Genomic DNA, 20,172 nt, shown 5'->3' on the forward strand with positions numbered 1-20,172 from the left:
GGTGAATCAAAGTGGTAACAATCAGAGTAACTGAAATGTCTCAAATAACCTGAGATGACTCTGGAAAGACTGAATATTTTGCGTGTAAGCCCTGCCTTTGCCCCCACCCCTGTGTAAGGGAAGACTAGAGAGGCCTCTGGCTGCAGACCTCCACCCAGAGGACCCCCACGTGACTCACCTCCATCCACATGTCCCTAAAAGTAAACTAACAGCGGCCACGCCAAAAGACCGCCAAAGTCCACTGCTACCTGGCCGCTGTTTTCTACGTAACATTATAAGAGTTAACATTACACACATAACATTACACACGTAACATTACAACATAACATTACACACATGACATAGTTTTTAAAGACAAGCTCAGCCCCTTTTCCATAACATTACAGACTTGTGCCTAATCTTAATGAGACACTGAATCTACTGGTCTGATACTTTGCACTGACATCACACTGGGGGTGTTCCACATGTATGTCTATAGTAGAATGTTCAGCAGTTTCCATGGTAACACAATGCATCACTATTGTCTGTATTGTCTGTAAATCAAAATATGAACATTAATAACAGACAAATCCTTCTTTCTCCGAGGTTGCTCCCACTAGTGTTAGCAACAGTTTTGATTGACAGCATTGCTAAGCGCTCGCTAAAGCGCCCGGCTAAACCAGTGGTGTGGGCGGGAAGGGACATTACTTTCAACAGCCTCGCTCCGGATTGGCTCTTTGGTTGCTATGATACTCGTGGTCAGAATTCCAAATATGGAACTCTGCTTCAAATTGGCTCCTATAACTGCTCTGGCCTCGATGAGCTTCATTTGACTCTATCTATCTGTTGGCTAATGCTACTTGGCTGGTGATTGTAATTTTAGGTGTGAGAGGTTTGTTGTAGTCCCAGATAAATCATATGTTTATGCTCAGACTGTGTTCAAACAAAGCTCAGATTAAAGTCTAACAGAGTTTCAGACAGAGTAGAGCCTCCAGTTAGCTTCATGTTGATGACATAAGCTACAAAGTATCAATATCCCAATACTATTTACTCCCTTGTATATGTGGGTTGTTTGTTTGTTTTTTTGACTACATGTTTTAAAATGCTATTTAACCCACACAAGCAGAGAAGAGCAGATCTTTACAACACAAAACTACTTAATTTCAAACTAAAATATGAAATCTGACGAGGGTCATGTGGCTGGAGGTGCATCCTGGTGGAGGTCTGTGGGGGGGGGGGGTCCTCTGGGGGGAGGTCTGCAGCCACACACTGTTGAAAGAATAGGCTGATTGTGTTGAAGGAGGAACAGTGGAGAGACGTGGCACACGCTGCTGCTGTGCGCCGGCAGGAGCGCGCAACAGGGCGGCCCGGTAATTACACAGCACCCGCTAAACACGCTACAAATCTGCGCCTTTTACGCCTCCAGCCACAAACTGCACATGCATCAAATGAGTAATTTTACACGAAACATTTAGGGTAGTAAAAGTGCCACAAATGGATGTGAGGCATAACGATGAAACATGTTTAGAAAACGTGTTAAAAGGTGAACAAAACCCCTTCTCCAATCAAAATATGGTGCATTATTATTGTACTGTGGAGTTTAAAGCCAAATGGGTTGTGCGCAATGTAAAGTTCACCAACATTAAATGCACAAATACAGTGAATCTTTACGCACTAAGGCATGTTACAAATGTGCTTGTGTATAACGTGGGTGTTACTGGTTTTCAGTCTGATAGGCAAAGAAAAGTTAAGTAAATGTGAGTTTTCTGCGTCATTTTGTGATTCACTGCGTCTTTTTTAAGTCTCAAAGCCGCCTCTCACCTGGTAATACGCGTACTGGATATACTGGTACGGTTTTCTCATCTCAAAAGTTTCCAGGAGGTCCCGTTTTGGATACGAGAAGCCGAACACGGGTAAGCTCGCCTTGCACTTCTTCAGACAGGCGGCGCGGAGCAGGACGTGGCGCACGACTCGGAGGGTGCTGTCTGCGTAAAGAGTGTCGTTGTCCCGGCTCACGGTGCTGCAGTTACGGCCGCAGTGTGCCTCGCTGTCCCGGAGCAAGCGATGCAGCCGGAGACTCAGTTCCAAGTATTTTACGCTTTCGTCCCAGTTCTGTGCGGAATACTGCTCCAGCGCGTAGTTGTAAGCCGTGTCCAGAGCCATGATTTCCTTTTGGGGGAAACTACGAAAGCTGTACTTTTCATATTGCGCCAGGACTAAAGCGGGGAGCAGGAGAGATACGCACAGGCCTGCGAGGCGCATCGTGGCATCACCGGCGTCTGCAGCTGCTACGCGCTTGGAGAGGTTGGAAAAAGTAGACAAACTTCCTCCGTTTTTGCTACTGTCTCTCCATGTCTGCCTGCACGTACGCTGGGAAAGTGGGATCGCCAAACAACCCGAAAACCACACATTCTGGGGCGGGACTTTCAAATTAAAAGCCTCTAATAGAACCCAAACATGCAGTGTTAAGCTTACAGGTCACACTGATGAGAAGAATACTTTGAACATGGATTTAGTTACAGAATACTGAATATCTGCAGTAAAATGTATTTTGTAAAATGTTCCGTTACATGGGCCAATCAGAGTACTGTATTCTGAGTACTTGGAATATTTTTACTTTGAGTTGGATTTGAAAATAGCGGGAAAACGCAATGTAGGATTAAAGCAGCTTTATCTTTGTTTGGCCGTTTGTTCTGCATTTATTTCTCACTAATTGGAGAGGAGAGACTGTACCTGAATACAGTTACTTAAGATGTGTATTCTGAAGGATTCTTGATAAACAGTGGTGGAAGGTAATGAAATTCAAATAATAAAGTACTGTACTTAAGTAGAATCTTTAGATATCTGTACTTTACTTAAGTACATTTGAAAGTAGATACTTTTTACTTCTGCATTTGAGAGCAGTATCAGTACTTTCTACTCCACTACATTTTTTAACAGGACTGAAAAGGAAAAAAGTACTTTTCATATGATTTGAGGAGTTATTTTTACCATGTTTGTGGTAACATCCTGACTAAAATGTTTGGGTTCAAGCTTTGGCTTTAAGCAAACAAAAATAAATACACAAAATTCATAAGGAAAAAAAAAAGAAAAAAAGGATTTATATTGTTACTGTGACCAAAATATGTGTAATTTTTAATCATCACTACATTTATACTTTATCACTTGTGTGAAATAGTTTTACTTTTACTCTTAAAGTACATTTTTAAATGGATACTTTAATACTTTTACTTTAAGGTGCACTGTGTAATTTTCTGGTGGAGGGTTTACCACCCGCTTGTCTCCACAGATATGTAATTTTTTTGTCTGTAATGTCCTGGTATGGCATTAAGTGTATCCATATTGCATTTGCTTAATAACACAATTTTTTATTGACCTAAAAACTTTGAATTCTTACTCTAAGTGGGAAGATCTGACATGTAACTTGCCCCTGTGGTGTCACCTGCTGCCTCTGTAGAGATAAATGTAATGCCATACTATGGAACATTCCAGGCATTATCTTCACGAAAGCAGGTGAAGGACTCTCCAAAAAAAGTTACACATTGCACCCTTAAGTACCGTAGATTTTTTCATGTGATAATTTTACTTGAGTATTGTTTACCCTTTTGTATTTCTTGTATCTGTACTTTTACTTAAGTCACATGGCACAGTTGCCTTCAGCTAATGACTGTTTTTATTGTTTGTTGTTTTGTATATAGAATTTTTGTTGTTGTTGTTTTTACATTTTAATGCACTTGAAAAGCACTTTGGTTCAGTTTTTGCTGTTGTAAAGTGCTATACAAATAAAGTTTGATTGATTGATTGATTGTGTCAAACTCAAGGCCCGGGGGCCAAATGTGGCCCTCCACATCATTTTATGTGACCTTCGACAGGGTAAATTAAAAAGTATGATGGTCTTAAAATGTCATTTTATCAGGAGATACGCAGTTACACAGCCATATTTTTACATCTAGGCAAATACATATGCAATATTTGTAATCTGAATAAGTAATAAATACAGAAACAATTAATTAACAATTTAAAAAGTAGTACATCTGGCCCTTTGAGGGCAGCCATTTTGCTAATGTGGCCCTTGGTGAAAATGTGTTTGACACCCCTGACTTAAGTAATAAAATTGAGTACTTCTTCCACTACAGGACTAGAGTAACCAAAACATTTACTCAAGAGTATTATTACTTCAATAAAAATATTACTCAAGTCAAAATATGCTGCTAGAAAAGTATGATTTCTTTCAAAAGTTACTCAAGTAAATGTAAGAGTACTCCCCACCTTGTGAAGTGCCTGTCTTGTTGTTGGTGTTGTTATTGTTGATGATGTTGTTGGTGTTGTTGTTATTGTTGTTGGTGCTGTTGATGATGTTGTTGTAAAGTGTTGTTGTTGGTGGTGGTGTTGTTGTTGGTGCTGTTGTAGGTGTTGTTGTCATTGTTGTTGTTTTGTTAGTGTTGTCATTGTTGTTGGTGGCAGTGTTGTTGTTAACTTTGGTGTTGTCATTATTGTTGTTGGTTGTTGTTTTTGTTGTCATAGTTATTGCTGGTGTTGTTGTTTTTGTTGTTGGTGTTTTTGTTGGTTGTTGTTGTTGATGGTGTTGTTATTGTTGTCGCTGGTCTTGTTGGTGTTATTGTTGGTTGTGGTTATTGTTGTTGTTGGTTCTTGCTCTTGTTATTGTTGGTGTTGTTGGTTGTGTTGAATCTGTGGATTCTCTTATTTCTATTTCATACCTCACCCTTTTATTTAAGTAACAAAACTTGTACTTCTACCAATGTTGGTACATGGATTCAGTTCCTAACACTGTCTAATCTATATGTAGCTGTGTGTTTATTGTTAAGTGAAGCTCATTTCTGGATTCTTCCTGGAGCGACATGTTGAGGCATGGGCTGGTGCTCTGTAAACAGCTGACACATCACATCAGAAGTTTATACACATCAAAACTATAGCCTGATATTTAAGATGCTAGCCTCTGTCTCCCTGTCTTCATAGCAGACCATAGATGTAAAGAAGTGGACTGAGTGAGTGTGATGTCACCCACAGCATTCGGCTTCAGCCAAATGAAGCTCATCGAGGCTTCATGATCATTGAGAGTCCCATATTTGGAATTCGGACCATGAGTGTCATAGCAACCAAAGAGCCAATCTGGAGTGAGGCTGTTGAAGGTAACACCACTTAGCAACTTTGTCAATCAAACCTGTTTCTAGCGCAAGCAGGAGCAACCTCAGGGAAAGAAGGCAGCTGATTTGTCTCTTATTAATATTTATATCTTGATTTACAGACACAATAGTGAAATAATATGAACATCTTAAGACCAAAATGACGAGTCTGACAACAGCAGTTACAGAGAGAGGGGACACAGTATTCTAATGTAAAGTGAACTGGAGTCAATGTAATCACACTTAAATGAATTGTGAAGTGATCTCTCTGTAACTGCTGCTGTCAACTACATTCCACATCATGGAGTCTGACACCTTTGTAAGTGCAAGTCCGGATACCAATTCCAATGAAGTTGGGATGCTGTGTAAAATAAAAAAAATAAAAAAAACACAGAATACAATGATTTGCAAATAAATGAATAAACTACAAAGACATGATATTTAATGTTCAAACTGATAAACTTTGTTTTTATGCAAATATTCACTCATTTTCAATTTGATGCCTGCAACACGTTTCAATAAAGCTGGGACAGGGGCAACAAAAGAATGGAAAAGTTGAGGAATGCTTAAAATACACCTGTTTGGAACATTCCACAGGTGAACAGGTTAATTGGAAACATGTGAGTGTCATGATTGGGTATAAAAGGAGCATCCCCGGAAGGGTCAGTCATTCAAAAGCAAGGATGGGGCGAGATTCACCACTTTGTGAACAACTGCATGAGCAAATATTCCAACAGTTTAAGAACAACATTTCTCAATGTACAATTGTGAGGAATTTAGGGATTTCATCATCTACAGTCCATAATATAATCAAAAGATTCAGAGAATCTGGAGAAATCTCTGCTCGTAAGTGGCAAGGCCCAAAGTCAACATTGAATGCCCGTGACCTTTGATCCCTCAGATGGTACTGTATTAAATCAGATATGAATGTGTAAAGGATATTAGCACATGGGCTCAGGAACACTTCAGGAAACCATTGTCAGCTACATCTCCAAATGCAAGTTAAACCCATGTACTATGCAAAGCCAAGGCCATACATCATCAACATCCAGAAACGCCGCCGGCTTTTCTGGGCCCGAGCTCACCTGAGATAGACTGACGTGAAGTGGAAAAGGTGCTGTGGTCTGACGAGTCCACATTTGAAATTGTTTTTGGAAATCATGGACGTCGTGTCCTGTGGGCCAAAGTTCAAAAGCCTCTGTGATGGTCTGGGGGTGTGTCAGTGCCCATGGCATGAGTAACTTACACATCTGTGAAGGCTCCATTAATGCTGAAAGGTACATACAGGTTTTAGAGCAACATATGCTGCCAATGTCTTTTTCAGGGACGTCCCTGCTGATTTCAGCAAGACAATGCCAAGACACATTCTGCACATGTTAAAACGGCCTGGCTTTGTAGTAAAAGAGTGTGGGTACTAGACTGCCTGCAGTTCAGACCTGTCTCCCATTGAAAATGTGTGGCTCATTATGATGCGGACCCCGGAGCTTCAACAATTAGTGTCCTCAGTTCCCAAACACTTATTGATTGTTGTTAAAAGGAAATGTAATGTAACACAGTGGTAAACATGCCCGTGTCCCAGCTTTATTGGAACGTGCTGCAGACATCACATTGAAAATGAGTGAATATTTGCATAAAAACAAAGTTTATCAGTTTGAACATTAAATATCATGTCTTTGTAGTTTATTCAGTTCAATATAGGTTGAAAAGGATTTGCAAATATTCTGTATTTTTTTTTTTTTTTTTTTTTTTATGTTTTACACAGCATCCCAACTTCATTGGCTTTGGGGTTTTATATTGGGGTTTTTATATAAATTATAACTCTCTCTCTCTCTCTCTCTCTCTCTCTCATATATATATATATATTTGTTTATCTTTATTTATACAAGGGGACCCAATAAGAGCACTTGGGCTCTTTTTCATGGGCGCCCTGTTTAAAATACATGATCGGGACCTGCAGTTGGTCAGGTCTAGGTTCAGCAACAGTCTGTGTTCAAAGAATGAGGTCAGCTGACACCTGAATATACTGAATGACCAGGTTATTCCATCAATGGATTTTTTCTTCCCTGATGGCACGAGCATATTCCAAAATGACAATGCCAGGATTCATCAAGCTCAAATTGTGAAAGAGTGGTTCAGGAGCATGAGACATCATTTTCACACATGGATTGTCCACCACAGAGTCCAGACCTTAACCCCATTGAGAATCTTTGGGATGTGCTGGAGAAGCTTTGTGCAGCGTCAGACTCCACAATCATCAATGCAACATCTGGGTGAAAAATTAATGCAACACTGGATGGAAATACATTTTGTAACATTGCAGAAGCGAAATCGAAACAATGCCACAGCGAATGAGTGGTGTAATCAAAGATAAATGCGGTCTTGTGTGTATAAAAGTTTGTTACATTTTTAAATTGAAATTGTTGTCTTTTTTGTGCTTGTACTATTTCCCTTCTTCTGTGAATTGTAGATTTTAAACTGATTTTAAACATAATTCTGAGAGATGTTTTTTAAAGGATATGTTTTCATCGATGTACCATTTAGTGTATAAAGATTTGCAGCTTGCATATTACTTTATTTATTTTTGAAAAAATCATATACTTAGTTTTATTGCATTCAAAAACAGTTGATATGAGGGAATTTTAGATTTCATTAAAATCTTGCTGCAGTTTTAAAAGTGCCTGATCAGCAGAAGGAGCAGTTGCATACAAAACAGCATCATCTGCATATAAATGTATGTGGCTTTCTTTTAAATTGTAACCCACAGAATTAATAAAAATAGTAAAAAGTAAGGGGCCCAAAATTGTGCTTTGGGGCACTCCTTTACTTAAAATTTGAAAATCTAATTTAAAACCATCGGCTCCTACTGCCTGGGTTTTGTTTGAGAGGTAATTTTGGAATCAGTCACATGTAGCTCTGTCAAATCCTATTTGCTTCAGACGCTTCAAGACGACTTTATGATCCACTGAATCAGAAGCTTTAGTTAAATCAATAAATAGAGCTACACAGTCTTATTTATCATCAAGGGCTGAGAAAATGCCATTTAAAACTTATATAGTTGCAGTGACAGGACTATGCCCTTTTCTGAAACCTGATTGATAAGATGTCAAAATGGAGCATTTATTTAAATAAACTGTAACTTGATTTGCAACTAACTTTTCAAAAAAAAAAATTGCAAGACTAATTTAGATATTGGCCAGAAATTATTTACATTTTTAGTTGTTCCACCTTTTATGTAAAGGCAAAACATGCAATTGAATGGAAAACAACGGTCATGTTTGGTTAAAAATAAAGTCTACATGTATCTACTGAATGAGAAAACAACACGAACCTGGTTACTATGTAATGGGTGGAATTGTAGCAGGAGTAGGCGTGACCGTTCGTAGGTGAGGGCTCATAGTGCCGTGCTTAAAGACGCGCCCCCTTTTTTACCACTCGCTTCTGTCGAAAACACGACGCGTCTCCTTCAGCGTACAGACATTGGCCGTGTCCCAATTCGCCAAATGCACCTTTTGAAGGGTCCCTTCGAAGTACTCTTCAAAGTGTAGTTTGAAGGTTCCAGTCGAGAGTCTGCCCTCCTCAGTGTAGTCTCCATCTTGCTGAAGTGGGACAGGCCGACACCACGGACCGCACTTCCACCGCTGTCTTTGAGCGTACGATACGTACATTACGTACGTTATTTTATTTTATTTTTTAAATGATTTATTATTTAATAGAAAAAAAGTCAAGATGTCGTCGTCACAGCCGTTTCTTTCTGTTTAGATTGAATATCAATAGGCAAATATAACGTTCAAGGTGATTTTTTTCTCATTTGTAGCTACTTCATAACTTAAACAAAATATACCTTGTGAAAACGTAATAACAGAGACAGAGGTAACAATATCATTTTCACATCCATAGTCTATAAACCAGAGAATACTGATTAGTTGTACATTTAGTGGGATATTGCAGTTTAACAATTCGGTATTTTGGCCAGTGGCTACACCACTTTAATAACAGTAGAGGGCACTGTTTCCCTTCTATGTCGTGCCAGTTCTTTTCATCTGATTATTATAAGGTATTTTCTAGCAGTGCAGCGATACATCAAACTAGTATCTTGATTTACTAACACGAAAGTAAATGACACGTGCCCACGAGGGGCGCAGACCTATGGAATGTACGGAACACATGAAGATTTTGTGCACGTCTCAGGACTCTGCTCTGTCTAACTATTCTAATGTTTTATTGGATTTGTTGTGTTTTATATTGGATACTATTGACTAGTGTGTACTCTGATGTGGAATAGCACTGGACACTTTACCTGCCTTTACTAAATTGCCGATTGCTTTCCTTAAGTGTTTTAGGGGTGCCACGTTTGTTAAATAAATTTGTTAAATTTATTTCTAGCCTCTCTCCAGTTTATTCTGGTACCTGCCCATCCTGAATATTACAACTAAAAGAGGAAAAACTATTTTTGCATGTGTCCCCCGTTCATCACACAGGTTGGAGCTCGTTAATTATGCTTCATGCCTAAATAAAAATGCTTGAGAATGGTTTGTCTAAAAGGTAATCTCGTTGAAATGCAATTCCCATCACATGTTGTTTTTTCATGACACAATGTCATTTCCATCACAGTGCAAAAAAACAAACAACACATCTTAAGATCACAGTGACTTCAAAATGAATCTACGTATGTAAAATGTAGGATATCATGTTGAGACTTTCTGAAATTTCTGAAAATGGAAACTGCAATGCAAACTGAATATTTTTGTGATCTAATATGGGGATAAAAGATGTTTAACAATACAAAATAAAAGTATAGTTATTCATCTTGTCCTTGCACTCGTACAAGTGTGAAGATTAAAAATGTTTTGTAAATATAGAATATATGTATAATTTCGTGTGAAATGGCTTTTGTTGTGTGACTGAAATGTTGCTGCCTTTGTCAACTTTAGCATTATGTTTTAAAAAAAAGAAGAAAAGAACACAAACCAGGAAAAATAAGCATTACTTTTAGTGGGACAAGCAAACTAGTTACAATAACAAACAATGGGAATGTAATGCACGTTCAATTAAAAACAATAGTATTATGCAAGTATCAGTAAATATGAAAAAAGGACTTTTGACACTAAGATGACAAAAACATAAGATGTCTTGAGCTGTATTGTTGTATGCTCTTGTCTGGTTGAATGTGACAGGCTCAATTCATCTGCTGCTTCCACTCACAACGTGCTTCAATCCAACAGATCAGACCTTCACTGAAACACTGAATTAGTGGAATATTAACACAAAACTTCAAAGTACTATTCTATATTGTAAACATTTTTACCTACCGAGCTAGGTCTTCTTCATTTTCAGGTCATCAAAGTGTTTCTTCACCAAGTTAAACTCATTTTCAAAATCTTAAACAAGAATAAAGAAATAGTGGCTAATGCCATGTGTTTTCTTGAAAAAATGTGAACGTATGTTCCTTAAATAAGCTACAAAGAGAATTCATGCAGTAAGAAAAATAACAAATTTCTTTTAGGCTTGGACATTTTATACTTCATCAGAAGTTCTGTTGTCATAGTACTCAATGGCACTTCCCTGTCTTTATCAACAGTACAGCGGCTGCAGTTTTGATAAATGTTATATTTTGATCCAAATCACTGAAATTGTTTTTTATTTTAATTTTACAAAGAGATATAGAATTAGCCACACCCACTTTGAAAATACAACCAATCACAGTTGACATACAGCCCCACAGAACAGCTGCAGGAACAAAATGGTTTGTCCTTTTGTTGTAGCAGCTCCAGGTGTAAGAACAAACATTTTGCTTCTGATGAAGTACGAATTGGCCTTGAGACTTGAGAATGAGAAATAAAAATTTACCTGATCCATGAATGAGATCAACTGTCAGAATATTTCAGAAGTGTGTGTATCTGTGTGTAGAAGTGTGTGTATCTGTGTGTAAAAGTGTCTACCTGGGATTGACAGATCAGTTTTGAATGACAGCTCAATAGATTCCTGCAGAGTGTCACTCAGCTGTTTCTGGACATCATCCTGTTTCATCAAACATGTAAGAAAAAATTTATGATAAAGGCGTCCTACAAGACTTAACTACAATAACGCACCTTCAGGTCCTCCAGCTGACACAACACTTCAGCTTTTGCCTCGTCAAACATTGTGCCCTTTACATCATGGAGGTGCTTTTGAACTGTATGTTTCATCTTTTCTAAACAACCTCGGCCTGTGAAAGTTGCTGCTTCTGTAGGTAAAAAGTATAAAGCAGTTTTAATGTGCTGTAAAACAGATTTTAAAACATGAAAGACTGACCTTTGTAACATTTTTGCATTGTCTCTTTCACGGTCTCTGTCACACTGCTGTAGATGAGCTTTTTGCGATCACGAATCTCTTTGCAAAGTTTTGTCTTAACCTTGGAGACCTTGTAAAACAAACATGTGAATAATAATTTACAGTACATTAAATTATTATGTTATACATGGCATTTATTATTTTACCTCAGTGCTGATAAATGTCAGTTGAAGTTCAAAAGTTTTGTACTGTTGAGCCAGTCTGTTTGTGTCAACTGAAAATGCATGAATTACTTCATATAAAGGCCCAGATTCTGCATCATTTCTAAAAACAGAAGGAAAAATGATCATTACTGTGTGCAATGGTGAATGAACAAAACTTACCTTTCATAGTTGGTGTATAAACAAGCCCTAAAGGTTTTTGATAAAAAGTCTCTAATGCACCATCACTGTAACACTGGGAAATTTCAGCCTCTTTTCCACTCTGTATCTTGTGTTCAGATTTCTAAATGGCTTTGCTTCAGGCTGTTTGAAGGATTTTGAGAGCTATCGGCTACAAACTCTGTATGATCTACGAGAAAAGCTTCTCTGCTTGACTGCACTATACCATCACTCCACTTTTGGACAATCGGCTTTCTCAGTGACGGTTATGTTCTAATTGTAGTTGGTCCCTTTTTAAATAAATAAATAAATACAGACATAAATGAATCTTACGGGAAACTTCTCCTGAATTCTTCATCAATGCTGTCAGTCAGAAACTTTGATATTGCTTCATTGAGGTTGATTTGTGTCTTCTTAGTTTTGTGAACACCATTGTTTTGCAATGCACATTTCAGTGGCCGGTGAAAACTACTCCCACCACCTTTCTAAAAAATACATAGAACAAGAAAAACTGCAACACTGATGTGAATTAAATGTTTTTATGTACAGACAGCGTGTTCCCACCACACGCGAACTGCGTGTCAAAGGTGAGTGATTTGTAAAATGGGTTGTAAAATGTCGTAGCCAACTAAAGCCACTAGAGAGCGCCATATGACTGCTGTAGTCACTGATTCCACTGATTCCACTGATACAGCTCTGTACATGTAAGTAGAAATAAATTCATATTTATAAATGTATATACACCTATATATTAGTTGGCAACAAAATGCAATTGTGATAGAATAAATGTGCAAAGGGGCGTGTGATGAGATATTTTTTTGCTTAATTCACATTTGGTGGAACGCACCTTTTTAGGGTTTAGTTTCCTGTATAAGGCGTCTTCAGACTTATTCTTAGACTCCTCCACACCGTTGCTCAGGCATTCTTCAAACACCTCAAGCATATCTTTCATGGACTTTCTGACTTTCTGAAGCTCACGCTCTATGTTTTCATTCAGTTTCTCCTGCACCTGTGCCGTCTGAACAGGATCCTGAAACAAAACAATGCAGAATAAACTCAAAGTGAGACAGAGCAGAGCTGTGTGTGTCTCCCCATGAAACACACAGGTAACACTCTTTTTACCATATTTCCCACTTTTGCTCCTTTGATCAGAGACAGAATCCCATAGGCTCCACGGACATAGTTCAGAGTTTGATCATGTTGGTTATTTAGACTTCGAAGGAGTTCTTGAAGTTTGGGTATTTCTGCAATAATATTCAATATACTGAAACCTGTGTCATACTCAGTATGAGACAGCACAGACAGGTTACATATTAGTTTTATGTTGGGACACACAAGCACTTTGAGTACTAGTATTTAATACTCATCGTGCATATTTTTACTCACCAGTTTGAACAGGCTTAAGTTTTTTTGGATTGAAAAATTCTTTAGAGCTCACAGTGAAAACGTCAAAGCAGTCATCTCGGAATTGTTTCTAGAGAGCAAAACAGTCCCTCTTTTAAGTTAGTACAAAACCTTTTGTTACTGATTATCATCAATGAGCAGATAGAAAACACTGGTGTGTGTTTCATTGTGTGTGTACATAATAAACTCACCTTGACTTTAGGAAGTTTATTAAATTCTTTCCTCACTATGTCTTTGGCCTTTTGGTTTCTTTCCAAAATGTTCTCTGTGGTGCTTTGAAATATAAACATGACAATAAATTAAACTGACTAACACCATATTGACTTTTCCTTGAAGATAAATATAATATATAATAGATTTATATGTATTTATATCCAATATTGAGGAAAATATAAAGTACTCACCCATCGTCAGCCCCTTGGTCATCACACTTGGTGCAGATGAAGTAAATGTTTTGACATTCACCACCATTCCCCATGAGTTTACTTGTACTCTCTAGAATCTCCCAACCATCTCTATCAGATGCTGCTCGGGTCATTTCAGACACAACCCACACAGTTGAACAACTGGCAACAATCTGAAACACATTTGTCTATTAACTGTAGAAGTCAGACATCAAATACCACCAACATTAGACATTATACAGTAAAATACCCTTTTCCACATCTGATCTCTGCTCTTATTCCGATCTCCACTTCCAGGAAGATCCACTAGAGTTATGTGTTTAAGAATGTCATTGTTTGGTACTCTCACAGTCACACACTTCACCAGGGGCCAGAACCGTCTTTGTCCATTTTCACTTTTGGTGTATTTGAGAAGTTTTTCAGCCAACTCTTGTGCCTACAGTAATTTGTGAAATAAAATGATTAAAATGTATAGAAATTTGGTTAATGAATCATGGTAATATTTTAGATTTTAACAGTCACCGCGTCGACTTGAATGATTTTTCTTCCAAACAGAAAAAATTCTCGAATTTCTTTAAAATATGTAGGCTTCATCAAGTTTTTAGATTTGTCTCTCCACTCATCTCCATAAAAAGCTGTCATTTTTTCAGTAGTCTCGCCATATTCTTCGTCTTCTGTCATTTCTTCATCTGAGATTTCATCCAAAAGATTTTTCAAAGACCACAGCTCATCTTCCCACTCCTTAAATACATTACATTTATATGTTTATTAACAGGCATATATTTACATTTACATTTCACCCCTACTAAAACCACATTTACCTCTTTAGATATGAACTCTATTTCTGCTTCATATATCTTGTTTTTTGTATTAGCCTCCACTTTGATCATGACTGAGGTGCATGCTTCCACACTTCCAGTGGGCAAAAGACCTTTCTCTTCAACAATGGCATTAATCAAAGTGCTCTTTCCTGCACCAGTTTTACCAAAGACTCCAACCAGGTCCTTTTTATCTGTATTCAAGTCCAAAATGTTTTTCCTGAAAGAAATAAAAGTTTTAATATAAATCGAAATGGATAATATTAATATTAATGAATAATAATATACTGAGTTCTTACCTTAAGAAAACATTGAGTTTGGTGTTCGTATGATCACTCAATCTGTCACGGACCCTGGTCATAAGGTCTTTCACCTCTTTCAATATTAAGTCATCTGTACAAATATCTAAGAATGGCCAATTTGGATTTTTAAAATAATACAGGGAATCAAACCAAGTCTTGTGAACAAACCTGGTTCAGTGTCACATTGTCGTTTGATTTTTGCAGAGCTGTTTGTCTGAGTCTGTGCACATTTCCTTTTTAAAACCTTCTGTTCTGAAAGAATAATTACAAAATGTCCAATCTCATAATATTTCTGAGGATATAAAGTATTATTTATACAGTTTATATTACCATTTCCACATGCTTTACTTGAAGATGGCAAATCCTAAAAACAACCATCTGACATATTTATACAAACATATACCACAAATGGCTGGTTACAACTTCAATTTTATTTGAGTAACTTTTGGTATAAACTGTACTTCTACGGTCTATGAGAACACCTACCTCGGGCGGTATCACAGAGGCATCTGAACGTAGCACCTCTTGATGTGAAGGAACAGCTGCCCCGCGCTCCACCTGTTGTCTCTTCCTCCCTGTGCGCATGACAATTTTATTTTACATTTTATATATTTATTATATGCAGATATATTTTTGTCTGACTGACAGCATAATTATGACAATACACGACTGAACAGGATAAACTGGCGTTGAGGGAGGAAGAAAGCTGGACATTGAGCTGTGACAGGGAGGGCTGTCTGAGAAGACTATGTCCATGTGTAAAACCTTTGATTACAGAAGAGACGACCTTTTCATGTGAAACGAAACAACCTGTAGCTCATCCAGCCTAAACAAGATATTTTAAGACTTGTTTAGGATGAGCTTTTTCTTGTTCACACCAGCTATCGGCCATCACAAATATCTTTACACCCACAATCTCTGTATATAACCTCTAATGTAGTTAACTCTCAAAGTCCTGTTTTGAATTTGGCCCTTGGTCCTAATCTTGGAATGAATTGATCAATGTCACAATCTTGAAGACAAAACAAGCTTTCTTGGCCCATTCCTGGTCTGTCTAAAGACATAATACATTTAATTTATGCTACAATTGCAACAAATATCGCTTTAAACTTACCTTTAAATGTCTCTATCAAATCGGAGAGGCCCCATTTGGTTAAAAAACTGGCAACAAATTCCTCCATATTGCAAACACCTATGAGGAACAAACATGGTTCATTGTCAGTACGTTGTTATGAGATGACTATAGTGAAAGGCTGGGACAGACACGCCTGAGGACATGGTGCCAAATCAGGCACCATTAATTAGCTTAATTAGTTAATTCTGAAGCCATGACACAGAAACTTGAAACATCTCATGGCTACAAAACGATCAAAAAGAAAGGCTACGTTATAGGCTGCAGCCTATTTACAGGTATGTACAGGCCTAGCTCTTACCTGCTCTGTGGGAAAGTCTTCCCACTGCTGCTGAATGGATGGGGGAATATTGGCTCTGAGTGCTGTATTAACCCCTCCCTGAACTGCCACCTTAACGTGGTGGAGGGGTTTGAGCACCCGAATGATCCTGGAAGCTATGTTGTTGGGGGATTCATGCCCCTGGTAGAGTCACCCATGGCAAACAGGTCCAGGGAGACGGGTCTGACTAAGAGCGGTTCAGAAGCCCTTTATGACGAGTGCAAGAACAAGGTTTGCTAAGTCACCCGGACTGGCGTCACCGAGGCCCCACCCTGGGTGCTCGAGAGCAAGTGCCTGGTGCCCGGGCCTTTCCCCCCAGGGCCTGACTGGACTTAGCCCCAAGGAGCGATGTGAGGCTGTCCTCATGTGGACCCACCACCCAGTGGGCTGGTGCATGGAGATGTGGACCGCAGTCGAAGGCGGGGGCCTCGACAACTGGATGTCCGGGCATGGAGACTAGGTCTGGGGACATGGAGTGTCCTGGAGGGGAAGGAGCGTGAACCTGTGCGGGAGGTTGAGCATTACCAACTAGATATAGTCGGCCTCACCTCCATGCACAGCTTGGGCTCTGGAACCTAACTCCTTGAGAGGGGCTGTATTTTCCATTTCTCTAGCATTGCCCGCGGGGAGCAGCTGTGGGCTGGTGTGGACTTGCCCCATGTCTTGGAGTTCACCCCGGTGAATGAGAGGGCCGTGTCCCTGCTCGTTCGGGGCAGGGATAGGTCTCTCACTGCTGTGTCAGCCTACAGGCCGAACAACACTGCAAAGTGCCTGGCCTTCTTGAAGTCTCTGGGAGGGGTATTAGCCAGTGCACTAACCAGGGACTCCATTGTTCTCCTGGGGTACTTCAATGCCCATGTGGGTAATGACAGTGACACCTGGAGGGGCGTGAGGCTGGGGACATGCATACCGAGTGGGCAATATTCTCTACCTCTATTGTCGATGCAGCTGCTCGTAGCTGTGGGCGTAAGGTCTGCGGTGCTTATTGCAACGGCAACCCCTGAACCCGGCGGTGGGCACTGGAAGTAAGGGATAACATCAGGCTGCAGAAGGAGTCCCGTTGAGACTTGTTGGCTCATGGGACTCCTGAGGCAGCTGACGAGTACCGGCGGGCCAAGCCACCATCATGTCTTCCTAGTAGTAAGCAGAGACTGGGGACCTGAGGGCGGAGTCGTCCATCACCCTGGATGCAGTTACCGAGATGGTTGGCAAGCTCCACGGTGGCAAGGCTCAGGGGGTGGATGAGTATGGGGTCCGGGGCTCTTTGCTAAGGGCTGTCCGGTCCCTGAATGACCAGAGCAGAAGCTGTGTTTTCATTGCCAGCAGTAAGTCAGACCTGTTCCCGGTGCATGTTGGACTCCACTAGGGCTGCCCTTGGAACTGGTTCTGTTCATTATATTTATGGACAGAATTTCTAAGCACAGTCAGGGGCCGGAGGGGGTCTGGTTCGGGAACCACAGGCTTCATCGAACCAGGACCTGCAACAGGCACTGGGGCGGTTTGCAGCAGAATGTGAAGCGGCTGGGATGAGAATCAGCTCCTCCAAATCTGAGGCCATGGTTCTCGACCGGAAAAAGATGGTTTGCTCTCTCCGGGTGGGTGGAGAGTCTCTGCCTCAAGTGGAGGAGTTCAAGTATCTCTGGGTCTTGTTCAAGAGTGAGTGACAGATGGAGTGTGAGATTGACAGGAGGATCGGTGCAGTGTCCGCAATTATGCGGTCGCTGTATCGGACCATCGTGGTCATGAGCTCTGGGTAATGACCGAAAGGAAGATTGCGAAAGATTGCGGATACAAGCAGTCGAAATGGACTTCCTCCGCAGGGTGGCTGGGCACTCCCTTAGATATAGGGTGAGGAGCTCAGTCACACAGCAGGAGCTTGGAGTAGAGCCGCTGCTCCTGGATGCCTCCCTAGGGAGGTGTTCCAGGCATGTCCCACTGGGAGGAGGCCCCGGGGAAGACCCAGGACACACTGGAGGGACTATGTCTCTCGGCTGGAGCCTGGGAGTCTGGGGTGAGGGAAGTCTGGGAGTCCCTGCTTAGACTGCTGCCCGTGACCCGGCACTGAATAAGAGGAAGAAAATGGATGGATGGATGAGTGCTGTTAACCAGAGTTACTACATAGGGTTCACTGTTATATACCCCACATTTCTGGTTCTATTGTTAACTGAACCTTAGTCTGAAAATTGAATCCAAAATAAAGAATACATAATTTCATATTATTAATTTCATATAATTACATAATTTGTGTTTTCTTTTCATTTTCAGAAATGATGGAAAATCAGGAAACTTTTATGGAGCCCTCCATTAATTTTCACTGGGCACAACAGTCCGGACACAAACATACAAAGAGCTCAACTTACAACTTACCTTTATCAGAGCACAGGTAAAACATTGGAGTCAGTTTAGCAGTAAACCATTGAAAATATTGAAACATTTTGTGTTATAGGAAGGAATAAGACAAGACTTATTAAAATCATCAGAAACCACAGGAAAATTATCTACAGTCTAAAACAGAATGTTACAAATGTAAGGCCTGTTTGAACTAAAGTAAAGACCTGTTTGTATACTATATGCAGTATGTATGTGATAGGTTCACCTTTTTAACCTATATTACCTTTAAAATACAGTACCTTTAAAATGAACAGTGAGATAACATAATATAACTTGAATATATATTTTGAATCCATCAGTATGTACTTCAACAACTATTATAACATATTGTAAATTCTGCAGAAGCAGCAACCATAAGTAGAAAGGGCAGTCTAGAAAACATTCGACATGCACTTGAAACCTGTGTCCAAGAAGTTAAGGATACAGTGTTTGACTGTGCCAAAGATATTATGTTGAGCCAGCTCCAAAATCTGATGGTTTGTCTTCCTCAGTATGTATATCTACTTTCTGTGAGAGGAGAGAATTTTCTATTTGTGTTTTCTACTGTTTTTCTGCTGACACAGGATGATATCCTAAACACATTGAGTGAGAACCTGCACAAATCCATTGAGCTCTCACTAAGAGATGACTAAATCTATTCCAGGTGAGATGAACCAATACCTTTGTCATTATTGTGGACATGAGGAGTGAATGTGTTCATTTTCCAAATATCTCAAAACGCTACAATGAACTGATGACCGGTTTGTAAAAAATGAGCATTTAGTTTGCTTTCTTTTATTTACCTGTACATTCAAATTTGAGTGGAGCATCCATAGATCTGCTCTTTTTCTTGGCCAGGTTAGACCCTGAGGTCATCTCCTCGGAGCTCCTTTCACTGGTGGAGGACATGTCTGAAACATAACAACAATAATTACTATCAAACTAAAGTCTTTTAAAAGTGAAAACTCTTATTGTGAAAGGAAAGAGGTTGACAACAATAAAAACAGTATTTCTTTTAGACAATAGATGTTATTTCAGCCCAAATATATGGTAGTGTCCTGAATATTACACTGTTGTAACTATTCTAACTAGAACTATTCAGAAAAGGTCACTTTTTATCCTGTCCATGTGTTTTTTTCAGAGTCAGGTTTTGTTGAAGTTGTGATACTTGTGATCAGTTGATATCTGGGTGATAAGAGTCAGGTCTGTGGAGATTCAAGCTCAGAGTAACAATGCAATAAACACAACCAAAATGAAGCAACATGCTCTGACTCTAGTCTAGTTTTGGCTAAAAAGTTCCATGCTGTGGCTTTAAATTAGTTCAGAGGTGGATAGAGCAGCCAAAACGTACTCAAGTAACGTTACTTCAAAATTGTATTGGACCTACTCAAGTATAAGTACAAAGTTGTGGTTCAAGAAATTACTCAAGTAAGAGTAAAAAAGTGTGAAAAGTACTACTAAAGTAAGAGTAACTTAAAGAGTAACTGTCGGAGCGTAACATCTGATTCATAATTTGAAGTTGATGTAATGTGAAAAACAAAACATTAAATAATGAACAAAATCTGGTATTTTCAAAGGATAGACACAAAAAAATGATAAAAGCTACATTATATCTGAAGCAAATACAAGAAACACATGTTCAAATAATTT

At 39.4% G+C, this 20,172-nt stretch overlaps 2 protein-coding genes across 2 annotated transcripts in view; both read right to left on the minus strand.

Annotated features, from left to right (window-relative positions):
• Positions 1–2,359, minus strand: part of LOC117374839 (endoplasmic reticulum protein SC65-like) — a 9,040-nt gene extending 6,681 nt beyond the window's left edge. The window contains exon 1 of the mRNA XM_033971037.2: positions 1,801–2,359. Coding sequence (XP_033826928.1) covers positions 1,801–2,241 — 441 coding nt within the window. The 5' untranslated portion in view covers positions 2,242–2,359. The remainder of the gene's footprint in view (positions 1–1,800) is intronic.
• Positions 2,360–10,091: 7,732 nt separating this feature from the next.
• On the minus strand, positions 10,092–19,427 carry LOC117374470 (nuclear GTPase SLIP-GC-like). Its single transcript, XM_055223619.1, has 21 exons — positions 19,326–19,427; positions 15,816–15,893; positions 15,188–15,276; positions 15,032–15,065; positions 14,870–14,953; positions 14,699–14,804; positions 14,403–14,619; positions 14,104–14,322; positions 13,832–14,017; positions 13,582–13,754; positions 13,369–13,450; positions 13,160–13,247; positions 12,896–13,017; positions 12,621–12,803; positions 12,107–12,258; positions 11,600–11,717; positions 11,415–11,523; positions 11,213–11,346; positions 11,063–11,141; positions 10,433–10,501; positions 10,092–10,365 (listed from the first exon to the last, which is right to left on the minus strand). Exons 1-20 carry the CDS (start codon positions 19,396–19,398, stop codon positions 10,437–10,439), a joined length of 2,391 nt encoding a protein of 796 aa, XP_055079594.1. The 5' UTR covers positions 19,399–19,427; the 3' UTR covers positions 10,092–10,365; positions 10,433–10,436.
• Positions 19,428–20,172: the final 745 nt, after the last annotated feature.

The sequence above is a fragment of the Periophthalmus magnuspinnatus genome, chromosome 8 (genome assembly GCF_009829125.3).
Source record: "Periophthalmus magnuspinnatus isolate fPerMag1 chromosome 8, fPerMag1.2.pri, whole genome shotgun sequence".
NCBI lineage: Eukaryota > Metazoa > Chordata > Actinopteri > Gobiiformes > Gobiidae > Periophthalmus > Periophthalmus magnuspinnatus.

What these genes read in the sequence shown, in the direction of transcription:
- LOC117374470 (XM_055223619.1), bottom strand. Translation starts at nt 19,398, where the DNA reads ATGACCTCAGGGTCTAACCTGGCCAAGAAAAAGAGCAGATCTATGGAT. An exon ending in ACTTAAGCCTGTTCAAACTG is followed by an intron (nt 13,018 to 13,159) that starts GTGAGTAAAAAT and finishes ATATTATTGCAG; the next exon opens with AAATACCCAAACTTCAAGAA. An exon ending in AATGCAAAAATGTTACAAAG is followed by an intron (nt 11,347 to 11,414) that starts GTCAGTCTTTCA and finishes TTTTACCTACAG; the next exon opens with AAGCAGCAACTTTCACAGGC.